Source organism: Pelodiscus sinensis, chromosome 1 (genome assembly GCF_052426305.1).
Source record: "Pelodiscus sinensis isolate ZL-2025 chromosome 1, ASM5242630v1, whole genome shotgun sequence".
In the NCBI taxonomy this organism is placed as follows: Eukaryota; Metazoa; Chordata; order Testudines; family Trionychidae; genus Pelodiscus; species Pelodiscus sinensis.
Window position 1 is genome coordinate 198,451,597 of NC_143052.1, and position 22,959 is coordinate 198,474,555.

General features: G+C 42.5%; 1 protein-coding gene across 1 annotated transcript in view; it reads left to right on the forward strand.

Moving 5' to 3' along the window:
- The first annotated feature begins 2,457 nt into the window (after positions 1-2,457).
- LOC102458176 (amine oxidase [flavin-containing] B) overlaps positions 2,458-22,959 on the forward strand; it is a 75,863-nt gene continuing 55,361 nt past the window's right edge. The window contains exon 1 of the mRNA XM_075912844.2: positions 2,458-2,689. Coding sequence (XP_075768959.2) covers positions 2,644-2,689 — 46 coding nt within the window. The 5' untranslated portion in view covers positions 2,458-2,643. The remainder of the gene's footprint in view (positions 2,690-22,959) is intronic.

A 22,959-nucleotide genomic window follows, 5' to 3' on the forward strand; every position in this document is an offset into this window, starting at 1 on the left:
TAACATGACAAAGCAATTGTAAAGAAGAGGGGAACCACTCCAGGAGATCAGCAAGATTTGTGGGAGTTGTCATTTCAGGAGAGATTAACAGGAGTCTCATGTCAGACACAGGAGGTAATTGTTCTCCACCTATTAGCACTGAAAGTGATGTGTCCAGTTTTGAGCCCCTCTCTGTATGTGTCCTCTTTTTGCCCCTTCATCTAGTCCCCTCCTTCCCACTAACTAAGCTTTCCTTCTTTTGCCATGTAAAATATTGGCAATCAGAAGCCTCTTTCATCTCTTGGAGAAAGATTTGATCAAACTGGAGAACTACGAGAGGAAAGGAACAAAAATAAGAGATTTAGAAAATGTGAACCTATGAGTAAAGAGTGAAAGATTTGGGAGTGTTTAGTCTGGAGATGAGAAGAGTGAGGAGGGACGTAAGTCTTCAAATATGAAAAAGGTTGTTATAAAGACTACAGTGATGAACTTTTCACCATGTCCTCCACCAAGGGTAGTAGAACAAGATTTAGGCTGAATATTAGGAATAACTGTCTAGCTACAAGGATACTTAAGCTCTGCAGTTGGTTACTTAAGGAGGCTGTGAAATCCTCCTCCTTGGAGGTTTTGAAGAACTGGTTAAATACTGTTTCATCAGTTTCATCTGAAGAAGTGAGTTGTACCCACGGAAACTCATGATACCATCTACATGTTTTGTTAGTCTTTAAAGCACTGCTAGACCATTTGTTGTTTTTAATTTTTTTCTGGTTAAATATGGTCAGTGATGGTCAAATTATTCTTCATTGTAGTCACAGAACCATAGTGTTTAGGGCCATAAAGGACCATTGTATCATCTAGTCTGACTTCTTGTATATCATATGCCACCAGCAGCCCCAGTACCTGCACTATGACTCCAGCAAAGGAAAGGAGCTCAAGTAAATGAGACTCTCAAGAGTCTATATTATTATGTGCCCACAGGCAGAATATAAGAGAAACTGAGGTGCACTAGTTCCTGAGGTTCCTGAAATAGCAGAGAAGTGATTAGGTGAGTTATACCCAAGCAATCCCAGAAAGTAGGATAAGGCTGCAAAGGAATTTTCCTCCAGATCAGACTAGCAGAGACCTTAAGGGGTAGGATGGGCTTTCTTTCCTCTGCAGCATGGAGTGTGGGGTGATGTTACAAAATGATCTTCGCCAGGATTAATCCTGCCTTTGTGCAGGTGCTGAATTAGATGACCTCCTCTAGTCCCTTCCAGCGCTTTGTTTCTATGATAAACAGTTCTTTGGAGCAGAGACTTACTTTTTGGTTTCTGTTTATACAGCACCTAGCACAATTGTGCGGTGGTCCCTGATTAGGACTCCTAGGACACAAACTGAAATGCCAACAAACAAATAATAAATAAAAATTAATAACAGCTCACTGGATCCCAATTTGAAGATCACTGAGTTACATAAGGACCCCGGACAACATTCAAGATGTAAGGCTAAATCAGCTGATGTCAGTAGAGTTATTGTTCATGTATATGTGCCCTTTCACCAGTGCAGAATATTGTAAGGCCAAGGTTAATAATTGATTGGATTCTATGTGGCTAGGTTGTAAGGGGCCCTGCCTGTCCATCTAGGACAGGGATCTGAAATTCCCAAGCCATGGGCCAGCTGGAATGATTGTGCTATCTGACCCATGTCTCCTGTCAGACTGGTGGGGGGGCAGGGGTCTTGTCCATTACTGGCCCCCAAACCCTGCCATCTCCCCCCGATGGCACCATCCCCCAAGCACGTGGCTTTGGAGATCACCAGGGGGACCTGGTGCTGTGTGGTGGCAATGATTGTGCCATTCCCAACCCCACACTCCCTGTGGTGGCAGGAGCTGATGAGGAAGTGGGGCACACTCATTCCACTTCCCCCATGGCTCTTACAGCATCAGGGAGTGTGGGTGCAGTGCACCTCCCCCCGTGATCCCAAAAGCTGTGTGCTTCGGGACAGAGTGCCAAGTGTGGGGTGATGGTGGGGAGGGGCAGAATCTGGGGGCAGATATAGGACAGGGGATGCCAGGAGTCCCAAGCCAGATTGTGCAATTGTTTTGGCCAGGACTGACCCATGGGCTGGCTGAGCCTCCTGATCTAGGGTGACCAGTCAGCCACTGTGAAAAATCAGGATGGGGTGTGAGGGCAATCAGCGTCTACATAAGACAAAGCCCGAGATTTTGGGGCTTTCTTTCTAAACAGAGACACCTGTGGAGCCCTGCAAATATCTGTTTTATATCTCTGGGCATCGATATCCCGGGGTCATTTTGGCAGATGCCGATGTCGGTGCAAATTCTGTGTTCCTGCAGGGCTGTAGACCTCTGGTCACCCCGGGTCCTTCCCAGTTCCAGCAGGGGGGTGCCCCAGCTGTGGGACAGGACAGCCAAGCTCCATTAAGCCCCCCCCCTTTTTTTTCTCTTTAGCAGTTCCAGCCCCTCCCGGCGGGGGCGGAGCTGCTGTGGGAGGGGTCTACGCATGAGCTCCCACCTGCCCCTTGCCACCGGGGCGGGACACGCCGGCCGCCTTCGCACCTGCCCAGCCGGGACTGCGAGCTGCTAGTGGCGGGCGCGGCGCTGTCAGGCTGCAGCTGGGAGACGCGAGCAGCAGCAGCAGCAGCAGCTCGGGGAGCCGGGGCCGCGCCATGAGCGAGCTGTACGATGTGGTGGTTGTTGGAGGCGGCATCTCAGGTCAGTGCAGCCCCGGGCCGGACACGCGCGCGGCTGGCCGCAGGGTCGGGCCCGCAGGGGGCGGAGGAGCTCGTGGCTGCGGCTGGGCTCTCCCCGGGGGGAGCTCGGACAGGGGCGCGAAACTCTGCCGCTGTGTCACCGTCACTGCGCGGGGCCCTTTGGGCTCGCTCCCCACTGGGGCGAGCTGGCTCCGCAGTGCCCTGGAGCGCTTGCTAGTAGGACACCTTATTGAATGGCCCGACGCGCACCTTAGTGCACGCAGCTCGTGCCCCTAACTAATGTATTAAAACTTGGCTCCTTATGTGCGTATCACCCCCCTCCCCAGACCCAACCCAACTACAAACGCTTCTTCAGAGCCCAGCCTTTTTAGGGGTGCCAGATGGTTTCAACAAAAACACCCGATCCACTTGATATTACATCACAATCCACATTACATCTTGTCTAGAAAATACCGGACACTTCTGTTTTCTCAAGTTGTTTCCCGAACAGAAAGCTCAAATACTGGACTGTGGTTCAAATCCGGACACCTGGCAACCCTAAGCCTTGTCTGTCGGCTCAGTAGTGCACTTTGTACAGAAACCAACCTGGCTGTGTATGAGTTGCATTTTTCAAATAGGAAAGGCTTATTGGGTAATGCAGCAGGCGAGGTGGGGGGAGGAGGGAAGAAACAAGAGGGGCCAACCTGTCACTGAATGTTTTCTTGTCACAGGATCAGTGTGCAGCCAAATATTCTCTTAGCAAACCTAGAAGAAGGCTTCCACCGTTTGTCCCTTATTAGCTCACTAGAGCTGAGCTAATGCAGATAATTCATTTTGCAAGAATTAATAAATGTGTCACCAAGAATATGCTCACTTTCTTCATAAAAGAAGTATAATGATAAGATTCACTACCACAGTAATGTGACTGGCCTTGATGGTGAAGTATGGGTGATGGAGGGGATCACTTCCAGGTTTACTCTGTTACTGACATTCAGTAAATATCACACTGAAAAGGAAATGGAGCCCCACTGAGTGAGATTATGATGATGATGTTGGACACTGGTTAATCTGGTATTGATGCAGTTTTTAGTCAACCTCACCCTCAGTACAACTGATGTAAGAATAAAGTCCCAGCAAGGCCTGCAGGATTGGGAGGTTTGCTTTAGCACAGGTTTAATAATCCAAGTGTTTCTTAACAGAATAATCAATAATATTTTTGGTTACATTTTGAATCAAAATAGCACTCCTTTTTGGCAGTACCCTAGAGAACTCAATAAAGAATTGAGAGCTGTCCTGAAAACCACATAGCACTTATTTTCTACAAGCTCTCTAGGGAGGGTGACCATCAAATACTTTACCCTTTACCTTCTCACCCCTTCCAGGACTGCATGCTGGTTCTTCTTCATGGAACTCTAATGTGCTACATACATACATTTAATCTCAGCCATTACCTAAATATTTTTCTAAAGCAGGTGATGGATGCCCCTATTAACATGTTGATTGAAGAAGATTGGATGTTGGCATGGATTTTATGGATTAATGAAAAACAAAGGTGAAAGCAGAGAAATATAGAGCTGGTTCAAGGCTTCTCTTGTTTTCTGAGTCAAGACACTTCAGGATTGGCAATGGGTACCCTCTGGTCAATCTGTGCTGCCCATACCTTCTAGTAGAGACCTGCTGTGGGGTCCATCTTGTTAATAGATCTCCTCTGAATTATAATTAACGTATAACTTATCTATTTGTCCAAACTACTTTTTATGGCACTTGGCTCTAGATTCACTGACAAAATTATCCAGAATCAGTTCCTTGATGACAAAGTGCTGACTAAATTTTATTATTAAAAGATCCAAATGCTTGATATGTCTGAAGGGTTCTGTTAGCTGACTTTTTTAAGCTGTCAGAAAAAAAATCACTAGTATTTTGTAAACTAAGAATGATTCTGAGGATTTGGCTAATATTAACTCATACTTTATTTCATACCGAAAGGCTATTGCAATAAATTGTACAGTAGTTTTCAGTCATATCTTCTAAATGAAACAGATTTCAATGGCATGTTTTTAAACAACATCAGTGCAATGGATCACTTCTGTTTAATGAGTGGAGTCAAAGAGTTCAGTACAACATAAATAGGTATTTTTAATATAACCTTGTTTTTCATTGTTGCCATGGAAATATTTGTGTGGAATTCCTGTACAGCTTCTGTAATAATACCTCCTGAAAGAACCAGGCAAAGATGAGATAGCTGTTGCTTGAACAGCATAAATTTTATTTTTTGCTACCTGCAGATAGAAGTAAATAATGGGGGTTGCAATAAATCACTTTCCTTTGTCATTGTAAGGAGTAAGTCAGTCCATTTCCAAAACACTATACTTTCCTTTGGCCTATTAATGTTAATCCTGCCCTCCAAGAGATGGTACCAAAATAACACACATGCACATCCACAAAGAAAGTGGAATCAACCAATATATCAAACACTTCCACTCAATCACTTATCTGTAGTTATTTCCTACCAGCCATCCTCCACCTATGAGTTTTCTATCTAGTTTTTAAAATCCTTGGAGCAGTGATCTTGAATTTATACTTGGTTGGGAAGCACTTACCACACTTTTGAATGATAAAAATAAAAGTTATGTCTCCATGTGCCCACTGAAAACCTCAACTGGAGTGTCACTTATTGCCAGTTGTGTGATTGTGTTGGTTCTAATGTGCAATTAAACCGATCAGCTTTAAAGCAAGTCACATTACTGAGTCCAGATTTGCCCCTAATTCAGCTTTGATGCGTCATTCTACCACAAAGGCATTGCCTTCCTGCTATAGGAATAGGCTAGCAGCCAGGTCTCTCATTCTTCATTTTTTTCATCTGTCTTCTGGCAAGACAGGCATCATTGAGGTCAAATGCTCAGGAAATAGTACAAGTTTGAACTATCCTTGATTTAGTGTTACAGAACTATCAATAAAGAAGGCAAAAAGCAGGTGGAAATGCACCATTTGCATTGCTGATCTAGCAATGTGAGTAAGCATACAAAACAGATTCCTTCCACCGATGTTAGTATTTAGAAGTGTACAAATGCTCTAGAAGTATGCCCATCTATAATGCTCTAAGCACTCTTAACAAGCAGCTCCATCCATCATGGCCTCTCTTCATCCAGATTTAGAAAGGAGATTTCGACCTTTAGGGATGGAAAGGCTCTATTAGATCTTAATCCATCACTTTGCCAGTACAGGCTTGTTTCTTATAATTCAGAGCCATCACAATCCATGTTCTCCTAGGGAGGTGAGGAGATTCTAACCCAAGATGCTACTCCCACCAGTTTAATCATTTTTAGGCTCTTTTAGTATAGAAGTTTGTTGAAAAGCAAAGAATAAAATTAAAGACCTGGATGATTCAGCTCATAACTCAGTAATAAAAATCTGCTCTTCTCCAATTCTTTCAGGTATGTCTACAGTGCACTGGGGAGCAAGCCTCTCAGCCAGGGTAGATAGACTCATGCTAGCTTCACCTGAGTTACCACATTACAAACAATAGCATGGATGTTGTGGCACAGAGGGGGTGGCTTGTGCTAGCCACCCAGATCCAGGACTGTCTGCTATTCTGGGTCTGAGTTCAGGTGGTATGTCACAGTGTCCACACGGCTATTTTTAATGTGCTAATTTGAGCGACTTCTAGCTGGAGACTGTCAGAGCTGGAAGATTTGTTCTCAGCTTAAGTGTGGACATACCCATAGAACTGAAGAACCTATTGTTATGTCTACACTACAGCGTTATTTTGAAATATCTAATTTCGCAATAGTTATTTTGAAATAAATAACGCGTCTACACACAAAACGCATTTTGAAATAGCTTTTTGCTATTTTGAAATAGCACGTCCACACTGATTGGACACTGAATAGCATTTAAGGCCAGCCGGATGCTGGTTCTGGCAGGGCATCAGGTCAGAAGTTACCTTGTGGCCAGGGCGGCCAGCAGGGCACCCTGGGAAGGGCGGGGGGGGGCCCTATTTCGAAATAAGCATCTACACAGTGCTTATTTCGAAATAGCAATTTCAAAATTGGCGCTATTCCTCATAGAATGAGGTTTACCAATTTCGAAATAAGCCCTCCGCTATTTTGAATTAATTTCGAAATAGCAGTTGGCTTGTGTAGACGCTAGGAAAGTTATTTCGAAATAAACAGCTTTAAATGGCTGTGATGGCTGTTCAGCTTGCAGTTTTTAAGGATCAGATTCTATTCTGAGGGTAGAATTTCTGCTGAAGTCACTACAGTGTCTGTGCATGGGGTGACTGAAGAAATGGGCTCTCTGTGGGAAGAAGCTATCCTGATTTGAAAATGTATTGGTGAAAGCACCAAGCTGTACAACTCCTAGAAAATCCTAGACAGAAAGTTGGTGACAACTGTAAGAAAAGCAATGGTGCACCCATCATACCAGCTGAGAACCTTAATTTATTTAATATCAGTGACAACAGCTCCTTTACAGTGGATTTTTGGGAATCCTTGAGTTTAACTTGTTTCTCTAAATTTTCCAAAAGTGTTTTCAGAACATCCTTTCTCATCTCTTGTGGTTCAGATTGCTTTTAAGAATGAAGTTTAGGTAGTTTCTTGGCTTTCAAAGAGGCTGGGTGAAAACAGGCTATTAGTTTAAAGATTTATGTCACAACAGCAGCCATGTAGTAAAAAAGGTGCTTTATCTAAAATATTCATCTACAGTGCTCCCAACCAATAAAAGATTAATTGCATTTGCTTTCAAAGGTGAAAAACTTTTTGAAGGTTAAATGCTGTTATTAAAGATGTGGTAGAGTCATGTTTTCTTTCTACACATGGGAAACTAACATGACACTTTCTTTAAACCAAAAACTACTGTAAGAAAAAATCCAACCAAAATCTTGGATTTATAAGAAAATTTCAAACCTTTAGAGCATAATGGTACCATGAGACTACCCTCCTCCTTCTCATAAGACTTTACTGTTTATATGATACTTGAGTGCATTACATACTTGTTGTAGCTCTCACTGTATATGTGAGCCAATAAAAATATACTTCATAAAAGCAGGTCAGATGTACTAGAGATAACATCTGAGGATGTTCAGTTCATTTTTCAGAAAATCTCAGTAACAACAACAGCCTGTTATTATTCAAGGATAAACTGTTGGAGCAGGAGTATAGGTGACCGGAGTTATTTCCACTGCTTATTCATCTCTTGTTCCGGATAATATTTTTGGCTTTCCCTGGTCCCTAAAGATGGGGGAGGAATATTTTTGTTATTTAACATCTTTGATAAGAGTTTAATAATGTTAGTATCTCCCTAGTATAAATGCTGAGGTATCTATGCCAGATATTTCTCTGTTTTAAAATATCAGATGGGTGAAACAGCCTTAAATGGGTGATACAGCCCATGTGAGTGTAATCCCACAGAATGCCAATTATGTTCACTCTGGTACAGGGAATTCCAGGGAATTATAGCATTGTTAGTTTTAATGGTCCCCTAAATCCATATTCTGGCTACTCTCTTTCTTCAAAAGTTCTTCCTTTTGTTCTCAGTTACCTTCATTTACACTACAAAGTGAAATGAGATGAAATATATGAAACCTGGCATTCAGCCTCTCAGTGGTTGTTTGTATAGTCAGAAATATGATAATACTCAGCAACAAACCATGTACAGCAAATAAGTCCATTAGATTGCATCAGAATGGCCTGGTAATCAATGCACATGTCAGAGAGGCAAAATCTCTAGGCCTGCCTCAATCAATGGGCCTGGTAATGGATTTTGAAAAAGTATCATTGCAAAAAATTTGATGCCTGGAGGCTCAGATTGATTTCATCAGTAGGAAAAGCTTTTTCCATACCATCTTCCACGAAATCATTACCACCATCATTACCACGAAAAATCATTCAGATTATATGGCAGTATTAGACAAACAGTGTTCACTGACTCTGCACACACAAACATAACGTATGACGAAATTTATATATTTGGTATCTATATACTAGGGTAGTAGGTACTTTAAAAGAAAGAAAACCTACTGTACAAACGAAGAATTCACTGGGGACTCTTTTGGATACACATGCTGGAAAGAATTCACATCTTTTGTCTGCAGTGACTAATGCAAATGGCTTGGACAGCAAAAGTGCATAAAGATAGAGAGATTATGAATGTGAATTATATGCTCAGGCTAAAAGCTATTAAATAGTCTCACTTTACTTCCAAGGGTCAGATAATAGAACATTTCATTAAGGATGTACAGCCCATCAGTGGCATCTAACATTTTATGAAATAGTGGATGAAGAGCTAGGTGGAACAATCCTTCGCTGACAGAGGGATAGATTTGATGACACAACTTCTAAACCTTTGGTTTTCTTCTGCTGCATGACAGAAAGATCTTGCATTTAGGTTTGAAGCACCTTTCTGCATTCTTATGTATGCTTCACTAGCTAACTAAACATTACTGATCTGATCCGATTCGCTAACAGAGTAGGATGGATAGATTTAAATCAAAGCTAATCCATTTTAATTATAATGTAAAATAAGGAAATAGGAAACATTGTTATAAGCAATTGATTTTAATGTTGTTTTTGCATCTCTACTTTTTAATAATGTTCCTACAGAAAGGGTCATTCTCTTTGATTGGAATAATCATTAAAACATGTTTATTTGCAACTCAGTTTAGCCTTAATATTATACATAATATCTATATGCAGAGTGGTTCCTAAGGAGTGTGGGACCCAGGCAGAAGTGACAAATACATCATTTCCAGGACCATCCTATCACTCTGGGACCTACTGTGCCAGCCAATTGTGCTGACATGTGAAGTCCCCCAAAGTATGGGGTCTGGAATAGTCACCCCAATTCACTGTATGCTAGGGATTGTTCTGTCTGTACACATTTATTTAGGAATTATATTTTCTAATGTATAGTTCATTGAGTCTGATTTTTTTACATTTCTTGTTAAGTTAGAAAATTATAACTGTTGCACTTATTCATTAGATTTTTTTTTCATTCTGGATTTTTGTCAAGCTGCATTTGGGTGAAAATTGGAATTCGACTGAAAATATGGGGAAAACAACATTTTAAAATTGTTTTGTATTAGTTAAATATAGCTACCTTAAATGTGTTGGATCACTGAGAAAGTTTATTACAATATACTTGCATTTAAAACTATTTTAAAACAAAGTATTAATTGTGGTTGATGAATCAATGGATTATTTCTGGTCACCGTTGGCCAGATTTTCAGAGTTTTTTCGGTGCCTAAAGATGTAGATAAATGCCTAGCAGGATTTTTAAAAACACTAAAGCAGATTGATTTCAGTGGGAGTAACTGATTTTATCTACCTTTAACAGTGGTCATGCGGGTTCTGTAAGACCTCTTGTGGACCAATTTCTTCCTTTTATTCAGTACAATGGCTATTCACCACCACAAAATCAGTGTCAGTAATCATGTGGGTTTTATATCACGTATTCACGTTGTTACCGCTTGGATAACAGTTTCATTCAAATCTAGCCAAGAATTAACCAGTAATATTTATTCATGAGGTTATAAAGACATTGAACACTAAAAGGAGTTTCCTTTTCTGAAAGGATATTTTCCTTGCCCTGCAAAATAGCTTGCAACACAGAGTGAAATCCTTGCCACTGGCTTCAGTGGAAGAGGATTTCACCCAGAGTGTAGAAGCTTAAAATTCTGCATCTTTCTAGTGATTTACATTATTTTAAATAACACTTTTAACTGGGTTTCTGGCAACTATGTACAAAAAATGTGTGTCCAGATACACTGGCTATGTGTTGCAAAACTGGGGAAAGCTATTGGGAAAGTTATCAGTTAGCCTTCAGACCATAAAAAAGCAAGGTAAGCAAGTTGCTTTCCAAATTCTAATGCTGAATTTTATTAGATAAATAGGGTTGGGGAAGACTGTGAGTTCTTTGTCAAAATTCAATGCATTATTTATTAAGACAAATTGCAATCTTAGTTTTATTCTTGTGGATTTTTCAGACTCTCTGGTTCAGCTCTAATTCTGGGTTTTGACATTAAAGGTTCCATTTGGTCAGGTGGTCAGCAAGTTTGGATTCTCTGTTAAACTGCCTTTATTATGACATGTTTCTGCACAAACATCTTGCATTATAGCAGTGTTTGCAACTTTTCATTAGAAATTCTAATTGTATCAGAGTTGAGACTATATGCTAAACATTTTGTGAATTATTTGGGAAGTAATAGGAACATAGTAACAAATCTGAATGCTGTGTTTCCAGTGAGGAACATGCAAAGGCAATTTACTTTGTCATTTAAGGCACAAATGAATTGCAATGTTGTTCTGTCTTCTTTTCAACTTTTTCTCTCCGTTTTCTTTTTCTCTCTTCTCTTAGATTTTATCAAAACTGCACAGGCCAGGAGATCACCTCCTCTGTGCTCTGGGAACACTGATATTCTCTTTTTAATTTCTGGTTACAGCAAAGGAAGCAACAGTTCCAGGGACAGCATCTATTTGCCCCCCTCTTAGCATCCACACACTTAAGAACTGTTTTTCTCTATGACGTCTTCTCTTTGTTTGCCGGTGCAATGCATTACCATGTTGTTATGACAGCTGCAGATACCAAGTGCCTTATTTAAAGTATCTAGATTGTAGTAAAGTCTAGCGTTTTTGTCAAGGCAAGGATTCCATTTTCCTAAGTGCTGTACAAACACAGAGTAAAAGGTTCTATGCCACTCTTACTAAGATTGCCAAAACATATCTTGTTAGTTTTCATAGCCATCAAGACACAGCTGGTGAATGGATACTGCGAGCTCCAAAGATGGGGAATTGTGGCCAGAACCTGAGATGGCTTGTTTGTTGTGCACATAGAGACTACGTTTACAGTATGCAGAAGGTTGACGCTCCAGAGATTGATCTTCTGGCATTTGATTTAGCAGGTCTAGTATAGACCCATAAATCAAACACTGAAAGCAGTTCTGGCTAGTGTCCAGTACTCCTCCTTTTGTGAGGAGTAAGGGAACGCAATGGGAGCAGTTGCTCCCATCAGCCTCCCACTGTGTGGATGGTGCGAAAACACAATTTAAGATACGTTGACTCCAGCTACATAATTAACATAGCTGGAGTTGTGTACCTTAATTCGACCTCCTGCTGTAATTTAGACCAGGCCATAGATTAGAGAGCCTGAGCACTGAAGGTTCGCACTGAAGTGATGTCTCAGCAGAAATAAGCTACCAATACTTTTATGGTACAATAAACCATTCAGGAGTTTATTACATAAATAGCCAAGAATGTGTTTGAATAATTTCAGCAACAGTAATGATGGACTAGTCACATCTGGAAGGAAATTGCACCTCTCCGTCACTCTGCGATACCCCATTTTGGTCTCAGGCCATCACCACCTCTAGGCAGAGTCCCATACCTCTCTCCTTCCAGATGTGGGATTTGCAGCTTCCCTTTTATTCACAGTGAATATCCCAAATGGTTTGAGCTAGCTTAGCACTTGAAGTATTGTTCTTTCTCTTAAAGGTTAAGACAGTGGTTTCCAAACAGAGACCAAACATTTTTACACAGAGCACAGTGTGTTTATTTTTGGATAAAAGCATTATGCAGAAAACACGTGACAAAACAATAAAAGATGTAACCGCATTCTAAGATTACCAGAGGTTCCCCTTCTTTGTATGAAAATCTTCATATGGTGGAAATTACAGGCAAGGGGTGTGGCAGCACCTTTAGCACTAGTACTTATGTCACAAGTTCAAAGTTTCTTCTTGTAAAACTATCACAGGTTAGTTAGGGAAGCGGGTTGCGTATTGGTCAGATTCCCATGATTGTTGTTGGGTTCTGTTGTAGCATAGCTGATAGCAGTAGCTTAATATTTCTATTACTTAAAGATAAGATAGCTGTTTTGTCCTTACTGCCAGTTCCCTGCATTGTAAGAATACATTGTCCTGGTATATTCATCACAGTTTTTAGTAATTTACTATACCAAACTCATTGAATTTTGATTTTAATGGCAAAAGTCCATGTTGTGTACCAAATCATTACACAGTAACATAGAATTTAAAATTGAGTGTGGCAGGTGTGTGACATTAGAATTATGGAAACTTCACAATCTTATGTTACGATGTGCTGGGCCATAGGGGCATATGCCATATTCATAGACTCTTGTATCAATCAGCCTTATACATGTCATAATTTCCTGATTCACAAGGTGGGTTTCCTCCAGAATTTGGAATAAATAGAAGGTGACTAATGAAAGTCCAATTGCTGATTATGCAGGTAGCCGTCATTTGAAGTTATATACCTGGGGAATGGAGCATTGATTTGTTTTACCTGTTTTAAGAGCCTGAGGAGCAAAGGCCCCAATGTATATAAGATGTCAGCCCAAACTGACTCCAAGATGGATCTTTATTTAATCCATAATGTCTACACTCCCACCCTAGTTTGAACTAGGGTGGTTAATGTAGGCAACCGGAGTTAGAGTCCATATTTCATTCTCTGGAATTTTCATGCCTTCATCTCTTAGCCCATATCTAGATTAGGAATGCTTTACTGGTATAAAATGGGAGTATACAATACTAGCACATCACTTTTAAAGAGGACCCAGCTATACTGGAAAAGCTGTGCTTTGTAATGGTATAGTAAAACTACCCTTTATGACTGAAACAAGATACAACTGTTCCTTTACCAGTGTATGTCTATATGGCTACATGTGCACTAGGGTTTTCTGTCAGCACAGCAGTATGAATCAGGAATCACATCTCTTCCTGCCCCCTAATTAACCTAGCTAAGCTTGTTGCAGGCAGTGTAGACACAGGATGCCTACACCTCTTTTTGACAAATTGAAAACTTGGCAAAACAGCAATGGTTATGCTATATTTCTTCACAAAGGCAGTCAAAGTCTTTTTTGTGATGTCAGTTCAGACAGCTTGCTTGATAATAAGGTGTATGTGTTGTCCCTGAAAAAATCATGTTTGCTCAACAAAATCATATCATGGGCGTTTGACACAGAATGCCTTGAAAGGCAGGGAAAATGACATGGCTTCAACAGACCTTGTTTGTCTAGAACTTGAAATCCGGTGGAGTAACTAGTAAAGGCACTTCTGAAGCAATGAAGGAATCAAAATGAATCAGTGTAAAGAAGCAAACATGTATTATTACTGGTGAAATAGAGACAAAGGATGATAAACCACTTCACCATTATCTAGTATATTTGTAACTAGTACATATGGCCGCTCATGCCTTTGATGTTCAACATTGGCATGTATAAAAAATGTTGATTCTTAGGGTATGTCCTTACTGCAAGTGAAGGAATAACCCTAAAATGGGTAAGCATACCTGTTTTAGCTTTAATTTGGAGAGCACAGATAATTGTAGCAGGGAAGATAGGGTAGTGTGGGTAAGCAACTCGACTACATTCCCAGCGTACTCAACACTTGAGGCAGCTCACCTGTGTTGAAAGCCATGCTGCCCTGTCTTCATTACTGTTGTTACCCATGCTATTAAGGTTACTTTACTGCCTCCCACCACTTTACACAGTATAATAGTTTCAACTGGTGCAAGGCAATGATGAGGAGTTTCTACTAGGTTTGTAGAAGCGACAAGCTTCTACTAGCTTTGTAGAAGTGACAAGGCACCTTATAGACTAACAGATGTATTGGAGCATAAGCTTTCGTGGGCAAAGACCCACTTCGTCAGATGCACGTAGTGGAAATTTCCAGAGGCAGGTATAAATATGCAGGCCAGAATAAGCTCTGTAGAGGCCTTTGGTATCTCTCCACCTATGTTAGGGTGTGAGAATGATTTATTGCTATTTAATAATTCATGTTATAATTGGGCAAAAAGTTCTGATAAGTTTTAACCAACTCTAACTCTTCTGCTCATCATATAAATAACATATTTCTTCCTTTGCTAGATAAACTTCTTCCATAATGTTGTTTAGTTCCTACCTAGTAATTCAGTTGGGAGAGAGAAAAAAGATGCCTTTGTAACCTCCTGCTTGTCAGCCAGATGGTCTTTATGTGTTCTTTAGACAATTGAGATAAAACACTGAATGCAGTTTGTTTTGTCCACTACCCACTGTAACAGCTGATCAAACAACCAGTTCATGCTGTACATTCTGACTACATAATTTGCATATAAACCATATGTTATGTTTGGTTTGGTGGCAGATAACTGATTGGAACATATTAAATATTGAAGCAAGATATCTTTTTTGTACACTGCTCATTTATTCTACTTTACAAAATGAGTCTAAATTAACTGGTGACTTTACTCAGTAGGGTATGGTACATATTGGATGTAAATGAAGCAGGCATGGGGTATAAATGGCATTGGTTTAAACCTTTCTGTCAGTGTCACCTTCTGCTGTGGCATCCTATCCACCTCTTTGTTTTTGCACACCTGTATCAAATTGGTGCAAATCATGTAACAGGTTTGATTCAATCTTTTATCCAAGAGGCCCCACCTGAATTTTGCTGGCTGACAGCTCTGGTTTTGGAATTGTCAGTTTTAAACCACATAGCATATCTCAGCTAGGGAGCAACCCATCCCCACTTCTACATCAAAAATATATTTTGGTTCCTGGATAGATTCTTGTGGCACTATTCATTAGAAAAAAATAGAGTGCAGCCAAACCATAATGGTATTACTGTAATTTATTTTTACCCCAACAGAACCTATAAGTGATTGTGTTTGAAAAATTGAACATAAAAATATTCTCCTGAAACGCTGAAGGCCCAGTTTTAGCAATTGAATATTTGCTCCTGAAAAGAGAAGACACGATGGATAGAATAGGAAGCTTTACTCATCTGCTGGGCACTCTCAGAATAACTAGATGGTTCAGTTCTGTCCTGAGCTACCACCTCCCTGATTTTGTACCCAAGTAGCTGAGAAGGACACTGTGTCGTAAGGCCCTGATCTGCACATGGGTGCACGGTTGACTCATTTAGAGCTTCAATGAAATTAATGGAGCTCTACACAGGTGCAGTAAACAGCTTCCATGCCACAGTTTTCAGGATTGGGGATCTAAGATATGTGCTTAAAACTGGCCAGGTTCCACATTAAGAACATAAGAACATAAGAACGGCCGTACTGGGTCAGACCAAAGGTCCATCTAGCCCAGTATCCTGTCTACCGACAGTGGCCAGCACCAGGTGCCCCAGAGAGGGTGGACCGAAGACAATGATCAAGCGATTTGTCTCCTGCCATCCCTCTCCAGCCTCTGACAAACAGAGGCCAAGGACACCATTTTATCCCCTGGCTAATAGCTTTTTATGGACCTATCCTCCATGAATTTATCCAGCTTCTCTTTAAACTCTATTATAGTCCTAGCCTTCACAGCTTCCTCTGGCAAGGAGTTCCACAGGTTGACTACACGCTGTGTGAAGAAGAACTTTCTTTTATTAGTTTTAAACCTGCTACCCATTAATTTCATTTGGTGTCCTCTAGTTCTTCTATTATGGGAACTAATAAATAACTTTTCTTTATCAGCCCTCTCCACACCACTCATGATTTTATAGACCTCTATCATATCCCCCTCAGTCTCCTCTTTTCTAAACTGAAAAGTCCCAGTCGCTTTAACCTCTCCTCATATGGGACCCGTTCCAAACCCCTAATCATTTTAGTTGCCCTTTTCTGAACCCTTTCCAAGGCCAAAATATCTTTTTTGAGGTGAGGAGACTAGCTTAGGGCTAGTGCCTGGCAGGCTGTTATCGTTATATTTACCTGCATGGCTGTAGGTACCGGTAATTGCGATCCTTTTGGCTGTGGATCACCATTTCCTGGCCAGCAGGATGTGGCGCAGAGCGGGATACCACTTCCTGCCACTCCCATTGGTCGAGAACAGTGATCTGGGGCCAATGGCAGCTGTGATTGCCAGTACCTGTGGATGTGTAGGTAAATAAGTGGGGACCTGCCTGGAGCTAATCCTGGTGGGCTAGATCTGGTCTGTGGGTGGTATTTGACTATCTATGACGTAGCAGATACTGTGGTTGGGACAAATTAAACTGGAGTGATCTCCATGACAATTCTTATCATTTTTTTCCCCTCTCACTATTGCAGGGTGTGTAGTACATGAATTGCATAAAAGTATTGTACTAGTATCAGGGTCATTGATAACTATGGGCCAGATTCTATAATCCTGCCTCATGTTAAGCAATATTAACTCACAGAAGGACTCCCATCAAAGTCAGAGGGAGGGTTATAGAATCAGGCTTGCTATAGAACACACTTAGTACATGCACTAGTATGTGAAATGTCAGCAAAAATCAATTTGTGCTTGCCTAGCCTGGGCAGTAATTCTTTATCCCTGTACAAATACTTTAAACAAGCATATTGACAGTCTGTGCTTCTTAGTTTCTTAAATTGTCACTTTTTGGAAGGTCTCACACTAACACAGATGATTCTCATTTTAATGGCATTCAGAACTGCATTCAGTGCATATACTCTAAAGACCAAAAGTATTGTTCTGTAACTACAAAACTGTTTCATGCAGAGAAGTTTCTGGCTGCCTTAGAGTTTTCTAGTCTGACTCTGACTGTCGCATCTAACCGCTAATCTCTAAGGGTATGTCTACACTACCACCCTAGTTCAAACTAGGGTGGTAATGTAGTCAACCGGAGTTGCAAATGAAGCCTGGGATTTGAATTTCCCGGGCTTCATTTGCATGTTTCCGGGCGCCGCCATTTTTAAATGTCTGCTAGCTCGGACTCCGTGCCCCGCGGCTACACGCGGCACGAACTAGGTAGTTCGGACTAGGCTTCCTATTCCGAACTACTGTTACTCCTCATTCTACGGGCTTCATTTGCAACTCCGGTTGACTACATTACCACCCTAGTTCGAACTAGGGTGGTAGTGTATTCATACCCCATGGGTATATCTACACTACAGCACTAATTCGAACTAACTTAATTCGAATTAGTTAATTCGAACTAAGCTAATTCGAACTAGTGCATCTAGACCTAAAAACTAGTTCGAATTAGCGTTTTGCTAATTCGAACTAGCATGTCCACATTGAGTGGACCCTGAACCGAGGTTAAGGATGGCCGGAAGCAGTGCCGGCAGGGCATCAGATTAGGCCTTAGAGCGTGGAGCTGCTGTCTCCGGCTAGCCGAGGGCTGTGCTTAAAGGGAGCCGACCCCCACCCCGGACAGACAGTTCTCAGGGGTTCCCCGCTCGCTTGTCTAACTCAATGAGGGACAGCAAAGCAGTCCTGGCTTGGAGTGCCCACACTCGGCACATCACAGCACTCGTCCATCAGCCCGGCTGCACTTGCCGCAGGCTGCCATCCGGGGGAGGGTCAATCGGGGGGCTGCAGGAGAGCTTCCACCCCGAGGAGCCCGCAGAGCCACCCCAGTCCTCTTCATTGGGGGCTCGTACCCCATTCCTCCCTCACCTCCTTCCACTTACCCTTCCCTAGCCCCCCTTCCTGATGTACAAAATAAAGGACACGTGTGTTCAAAAATAGAAACTCTCTTTATTGAACAAAACTCGGGGAGACTGGGAAAAGGAGGGAGGTGGGAGAGGGGAAGAGAGAGGGGGGAGAGGGGAGGGCAACAAAAATGATCAGGGGTTTGGAACAGGTCCCATATGAAGAGAGGCTAAAGAGACTGGGACTTTTCAGTTTAGAAAAGAGGAGACTGAGGGGGGATATGATAGAGGTCTATAAAAGCATGAGTGGTGTGGAGAGGGTGCATGAAGAAAAGTTCTTCATTAGTTCCCATAATAGAAGGACTAGAGGACACCAAATGAAATGAATGGGTAGCAGGCTTCAAACTAATAACAGAAAGTTGTTCTTCACAAAGCAAAGAGTCAACCTGTGGAACTCCTTGCTGCAGGAGGCTGCGAAGGCTAGAACTAGAACAGAGTTTAAAGAGAAGTTAGATCAATTCATGGAGGTTGGGTCCATGGAGTGATATTAGCCAGGGGATAGAAATGGTGTCCCTGGCCTCTGTTTTGGAAGGCTAGAGATGGATGGCACGAGACAAATGGCTTGGTCATTGTCTTCGGTCCATCCCCTCCGGGGAAGCTGGTGTTGGCCGCTGTCGGCAGACAGGCTACTGGGCTAGATGGACCTTTGGCCTGACCCAGTACGGCCATTCTAAGCTCAGGGCTCAGGGTCGGGGGTCTCACTGGACCACCTTGATTTTCATGCAAACCTGCTCCTGGGTGGCCAGGCTGGCAGCTATCCTGCCCTAGACGGCCACTTTCCTGTGCCTAGTGCGGAGGTCGTGGATGAGGTCCACAATGTCCGCACTAGACCAAGCGGGCGCCCGCCTTTTGCGGCCCCGGGCAGGCTCCTGGGAGCCACCAGCCTGGTCCCGGGAAGAGGCGGAGGGCTGGGTGGCATCGGGTGGCTGGTTCATGCCGTGCCAGGTGCAGGGTCTGCTGGCTGGGTGCTGGCAGACTTGCACCTGGCACGGGCACCGTAGCCAGCCCGTGCCCCTTTAAGGGCTCCGGGGCCGGGAGGGGGCAGAAGAGTTTCCCTGGTGGTGCCCAGAGTGGCCACCAGGGAAAGCTGGGGAGGGCTAGCCTCCCACTAGTTCGAATTAAGGGGCTACACAGCCCTTAATTCGAACTACTTTATTCGAACTAGGTGTTAGTCCTCATAGAATGAGGTTTACCTAGTTCGAATTAAGCGCTCCGCTAGTTCGAATTAAGTTGGAACTAGCGGTTTGTATGTGTAGCACCTATCAAAGTTAATTCGAACTAACGTCTGTTAGTTCGAATTAACTTTGTAGTGTAGACATACCCTAAGGTACTTAATATAATGCAGATTTCCTGAAGAAGTAAGGCTAACAAACTAGCTAATATGGCCCTCTTTTATTTAACGGAACAATCATACAAAATGGCATGGTGAAAGGTCCTCTTCCTGAAAGTGCATGTATGATGCATGTGTTACTTCAGTAACTGGAATCAGAGAGGCTGTGGCTTCTCAGCCAAATAGTGTCCAGGTAATGCTGTAGCACATCACAGAAGTTGTGAATAGTATCAGTATCCTGGCTGAGACTGTGCCTTGGGATTGCACTTTTGAGCAATACTGTCACCTAGAACTTCAGGAGCAACTTGGATGTTGAAACATTCCCAAGATGCAAACCTCTCTCTTCAGGGGTAGAAGGTGGGATTATCTATTATGATCTCATGTGCCCTGGCATCATCACTGTCATGTGAATTGATTTTTGGCCAGTTCACTCTCCTCCATTGCCGTTGGTTAGCATACAGATCACAGGGTATCTACTGAAAATATATAGCACACTTGTAATCTTCTTTGAAAAAGCCAAAAACCTCAACCTTTCGGTAATGTCAATACAAATTTTAAAATGCCTGCATAATCCACCTCTCTGCCCTGCCTCAAACTGAAGCTGGACCAAGGTTAAGGCTTTGAAAACATGATGTCTTGCATATGATGTCTTGTGATAGTGTCACAAGCCATTATTTCCATTAAAACATTCTTGTTCACTAACAATGAGCAAGCACAAAGGTAAAGGTGACCCATGCCAGATTTGATCTCTCAGCGTCTGACTGGTAATCAGATTGTGTTCATTAAGAGCAGTCAGCAATAGAAAAACAATGTTATTAAATACCAGTTTCTAGCACAGTAATGCAATAAAGATGATGTAGGGGATTGCAAAGAACAACAAAACATGGGAAATTGCAGCTTAGCTGTGAACAAAAAGATGTGTGTCTGTTCCACTTCTTTGCCCTAGGGCCTGTTGTGTTCAGTATTGTAGTAAGCTGCACCATATTATTCATATATCATGCTGCTGAGAGTAAACTTGGAGGGTGTTTTGAAGAAAGTGCTAAAATGTAAATCAGGGAACCAAAAATGTAACTAGACAGAGCTAGTTTCTGTAGCCTGTGAAATTGGCACAGAGGGTTGGTTCCCTTGGAGCCATGACTGGTTTTTTTTCCCACTCCCCATCATCCCTGCTTTGCCTCTTGGGGTATCTTTTTTTCTTTCTTTCCCTCTGTGCTCTCCATAGAATATTGTAATTGTCTCGACCAAGAATACATGGGTTCTCCTTGGAAGTTCTTCTAGAGTGTTGAGATAGCTTTATTGTGTTGTGCTCTGTAACTTCAATTTTAATAACATTAATTTTTTATATTGTGTACACTGTATTGACTCTGTTATCTGCTGTTAGCTCCAGACTGAGAAGTAGAACACCAGAGATTATAGATATTGACTATTGTGAGGAAGAAGTATATTCATCATTGCAGTTTCTTTCCCCACATGCCCTTTCCCTCCTCCCCGTCCTTGGCAATGTTGTTAACTCCTGATTGTATGGTAAGTCTCATAGGGTATGTCTACACTACCACCCTAGTTCGAACTAGGGTGGTAATGTAGGCAACAGGAGTTGCAAATGAAGCCCGGGATTTGAATTTCCCGGGTTTCATTTGCATAAAGCCGGGTGCCGCCATTTTTAAATGTCCGCTAGTGCGGACTCCGTGCTGCACGGCTACACGCGTCATGGACTAGGTAGTTCGGACTAGGCTTCCTAGTCCGAACTACCGTTACTCCTCATGAGTAGTAGTAGTGAAGCCTAGTCCGAACTACCTAGTCCGTGCTGCGTGTAGCTGCGCGGCACGGAGTCCACACTAGTGGACATTTAAAAATGGCGGCGCCCGGCTTTATGCAAATGAAGTCCAGGAATTCAAATCCCAGGCTTCATTTGCAACTCCGATTGTCTACATTACCATCCTAGTTCGAACTAGGGTGGTAGTGTAGACATACCCATAAAGATATAAAGAAGGTAGATCAGAAACATTACATATTAAAGACCAGGGTGTGTCCTAATTCGGGGGCCAGATTATCCTACACCTGCCTGTTTATAAGTTTCTTCTCTGAAGCATCTTGTACTGGCCACTGTCAGAAACAGGATAGTGGATTAGATGGACCACTGGTTTGATCCAGTCTTGCAGTCCCTGGCTATGACTACACTGGTGGGTTCTTGCGCAAGAGTTCCTGTGCAAGAACCTTGCACAAGAACACGTCCACACGGCCATGTGCTTTTGCGCAAGAGCATCCATGGTAGTGTAGATGCTGTCTTGCACAAGAAAGCTCTGATGGCCATTTTAGCCATAGGGCTTTCTTGTGCAAGAAACCCCTGCCATGCGTCCACACTGCCCTCTTGCGCAAGGGCTCTTGTGCAAGAGAGCTTACAGTTGTTAGAAAAGAGCGTAGCTCTTGAGCAAGAAGCCCTCTTCCCATGCTTTACTGTAAATCTTCATGCACAAGAGTGGGCAGACTGTGTGGATCCTCTGCGGATTCTTGCGTGGACTCCCCAGCTGATCTCAGGCTCCACGTGCATTATTTCAAAGTGCGCAGAGCCCAGGGTTAGCTGGGGAGTCCTGAGCTGAACCTGGCTCCGCATGGCATTTCAAAGTGGCAGTGCCACATGGAGCTTGGGGTCAGTGGGGGACTCTGATTCCCCCACTTACCCCAGGCTCCATGTAGGTGCTTTTGCTTTGAAATGCACAAGAGCCCCCATTGGGGACTGTTTTACTTTTCAAAGCTGGCACACTGCATGCAGCCTGGGGCCAGCAGAAAATCTCACTGACTCCGGGCTCCACATGGGTGCTTCTGCTTTGAAAGTGAATGGAGCCCTGAGTCAGCTGGACTTCCAACTGGCCTGGGCTGCATGCAGTGTGCCAGCTTTGAAATGTACAAGAGTCCCTCCTGGGGCTCTTGTACATTTCAAAGGAGGAACACGGGAGTGCCTATCAACTAGTTGAGTAGTCAATGGACTATTAGTTGAGTAGTCAATTGACTACTAGTTGAGTAGTCAATTCCATTGACTTCTCAATTAATAAATTAACCGATATTTAGCACTCTTAGTTGTATCTCTTCAAGAATTGTTGTTGCACAAATGTGCCCCATCGTTCAAACTCATTTTGTATTCAGGTAGACAGATAATGGACTTGCATGCATCTTTCTCTCTCTTGTGATTCACACACAGGCTTAACATGGCCTGATAAAAGTGGGTCATACTTGCTAAGAAGCAGAAGTGTACTGAGAAAGTTTCTGTTTTGTTCCAGTGAATGTATCAGTGACCCTATAAACAAAATCAATCCCCGTTCAGAAAGAAAAAGAATGACATTCAATATGCACTCAAGGAGTTTTTTCCAGTTATCAGTTTCTATTTATTTCACTTGAGAGTAAGTTTTCAATTGAACTGTCAGCTAGTGCTGCTCTACTAGCTGATTTCCATGTAATATAGTTATCTTTATGCGATACTGAAATTTCATGTGAAAGTATTTGATCTTTCAACTTCCACCAACCTCTACTGATGCTCCATCTGTACGGATCAGACAGTACTGATGCATTTGAAGTATT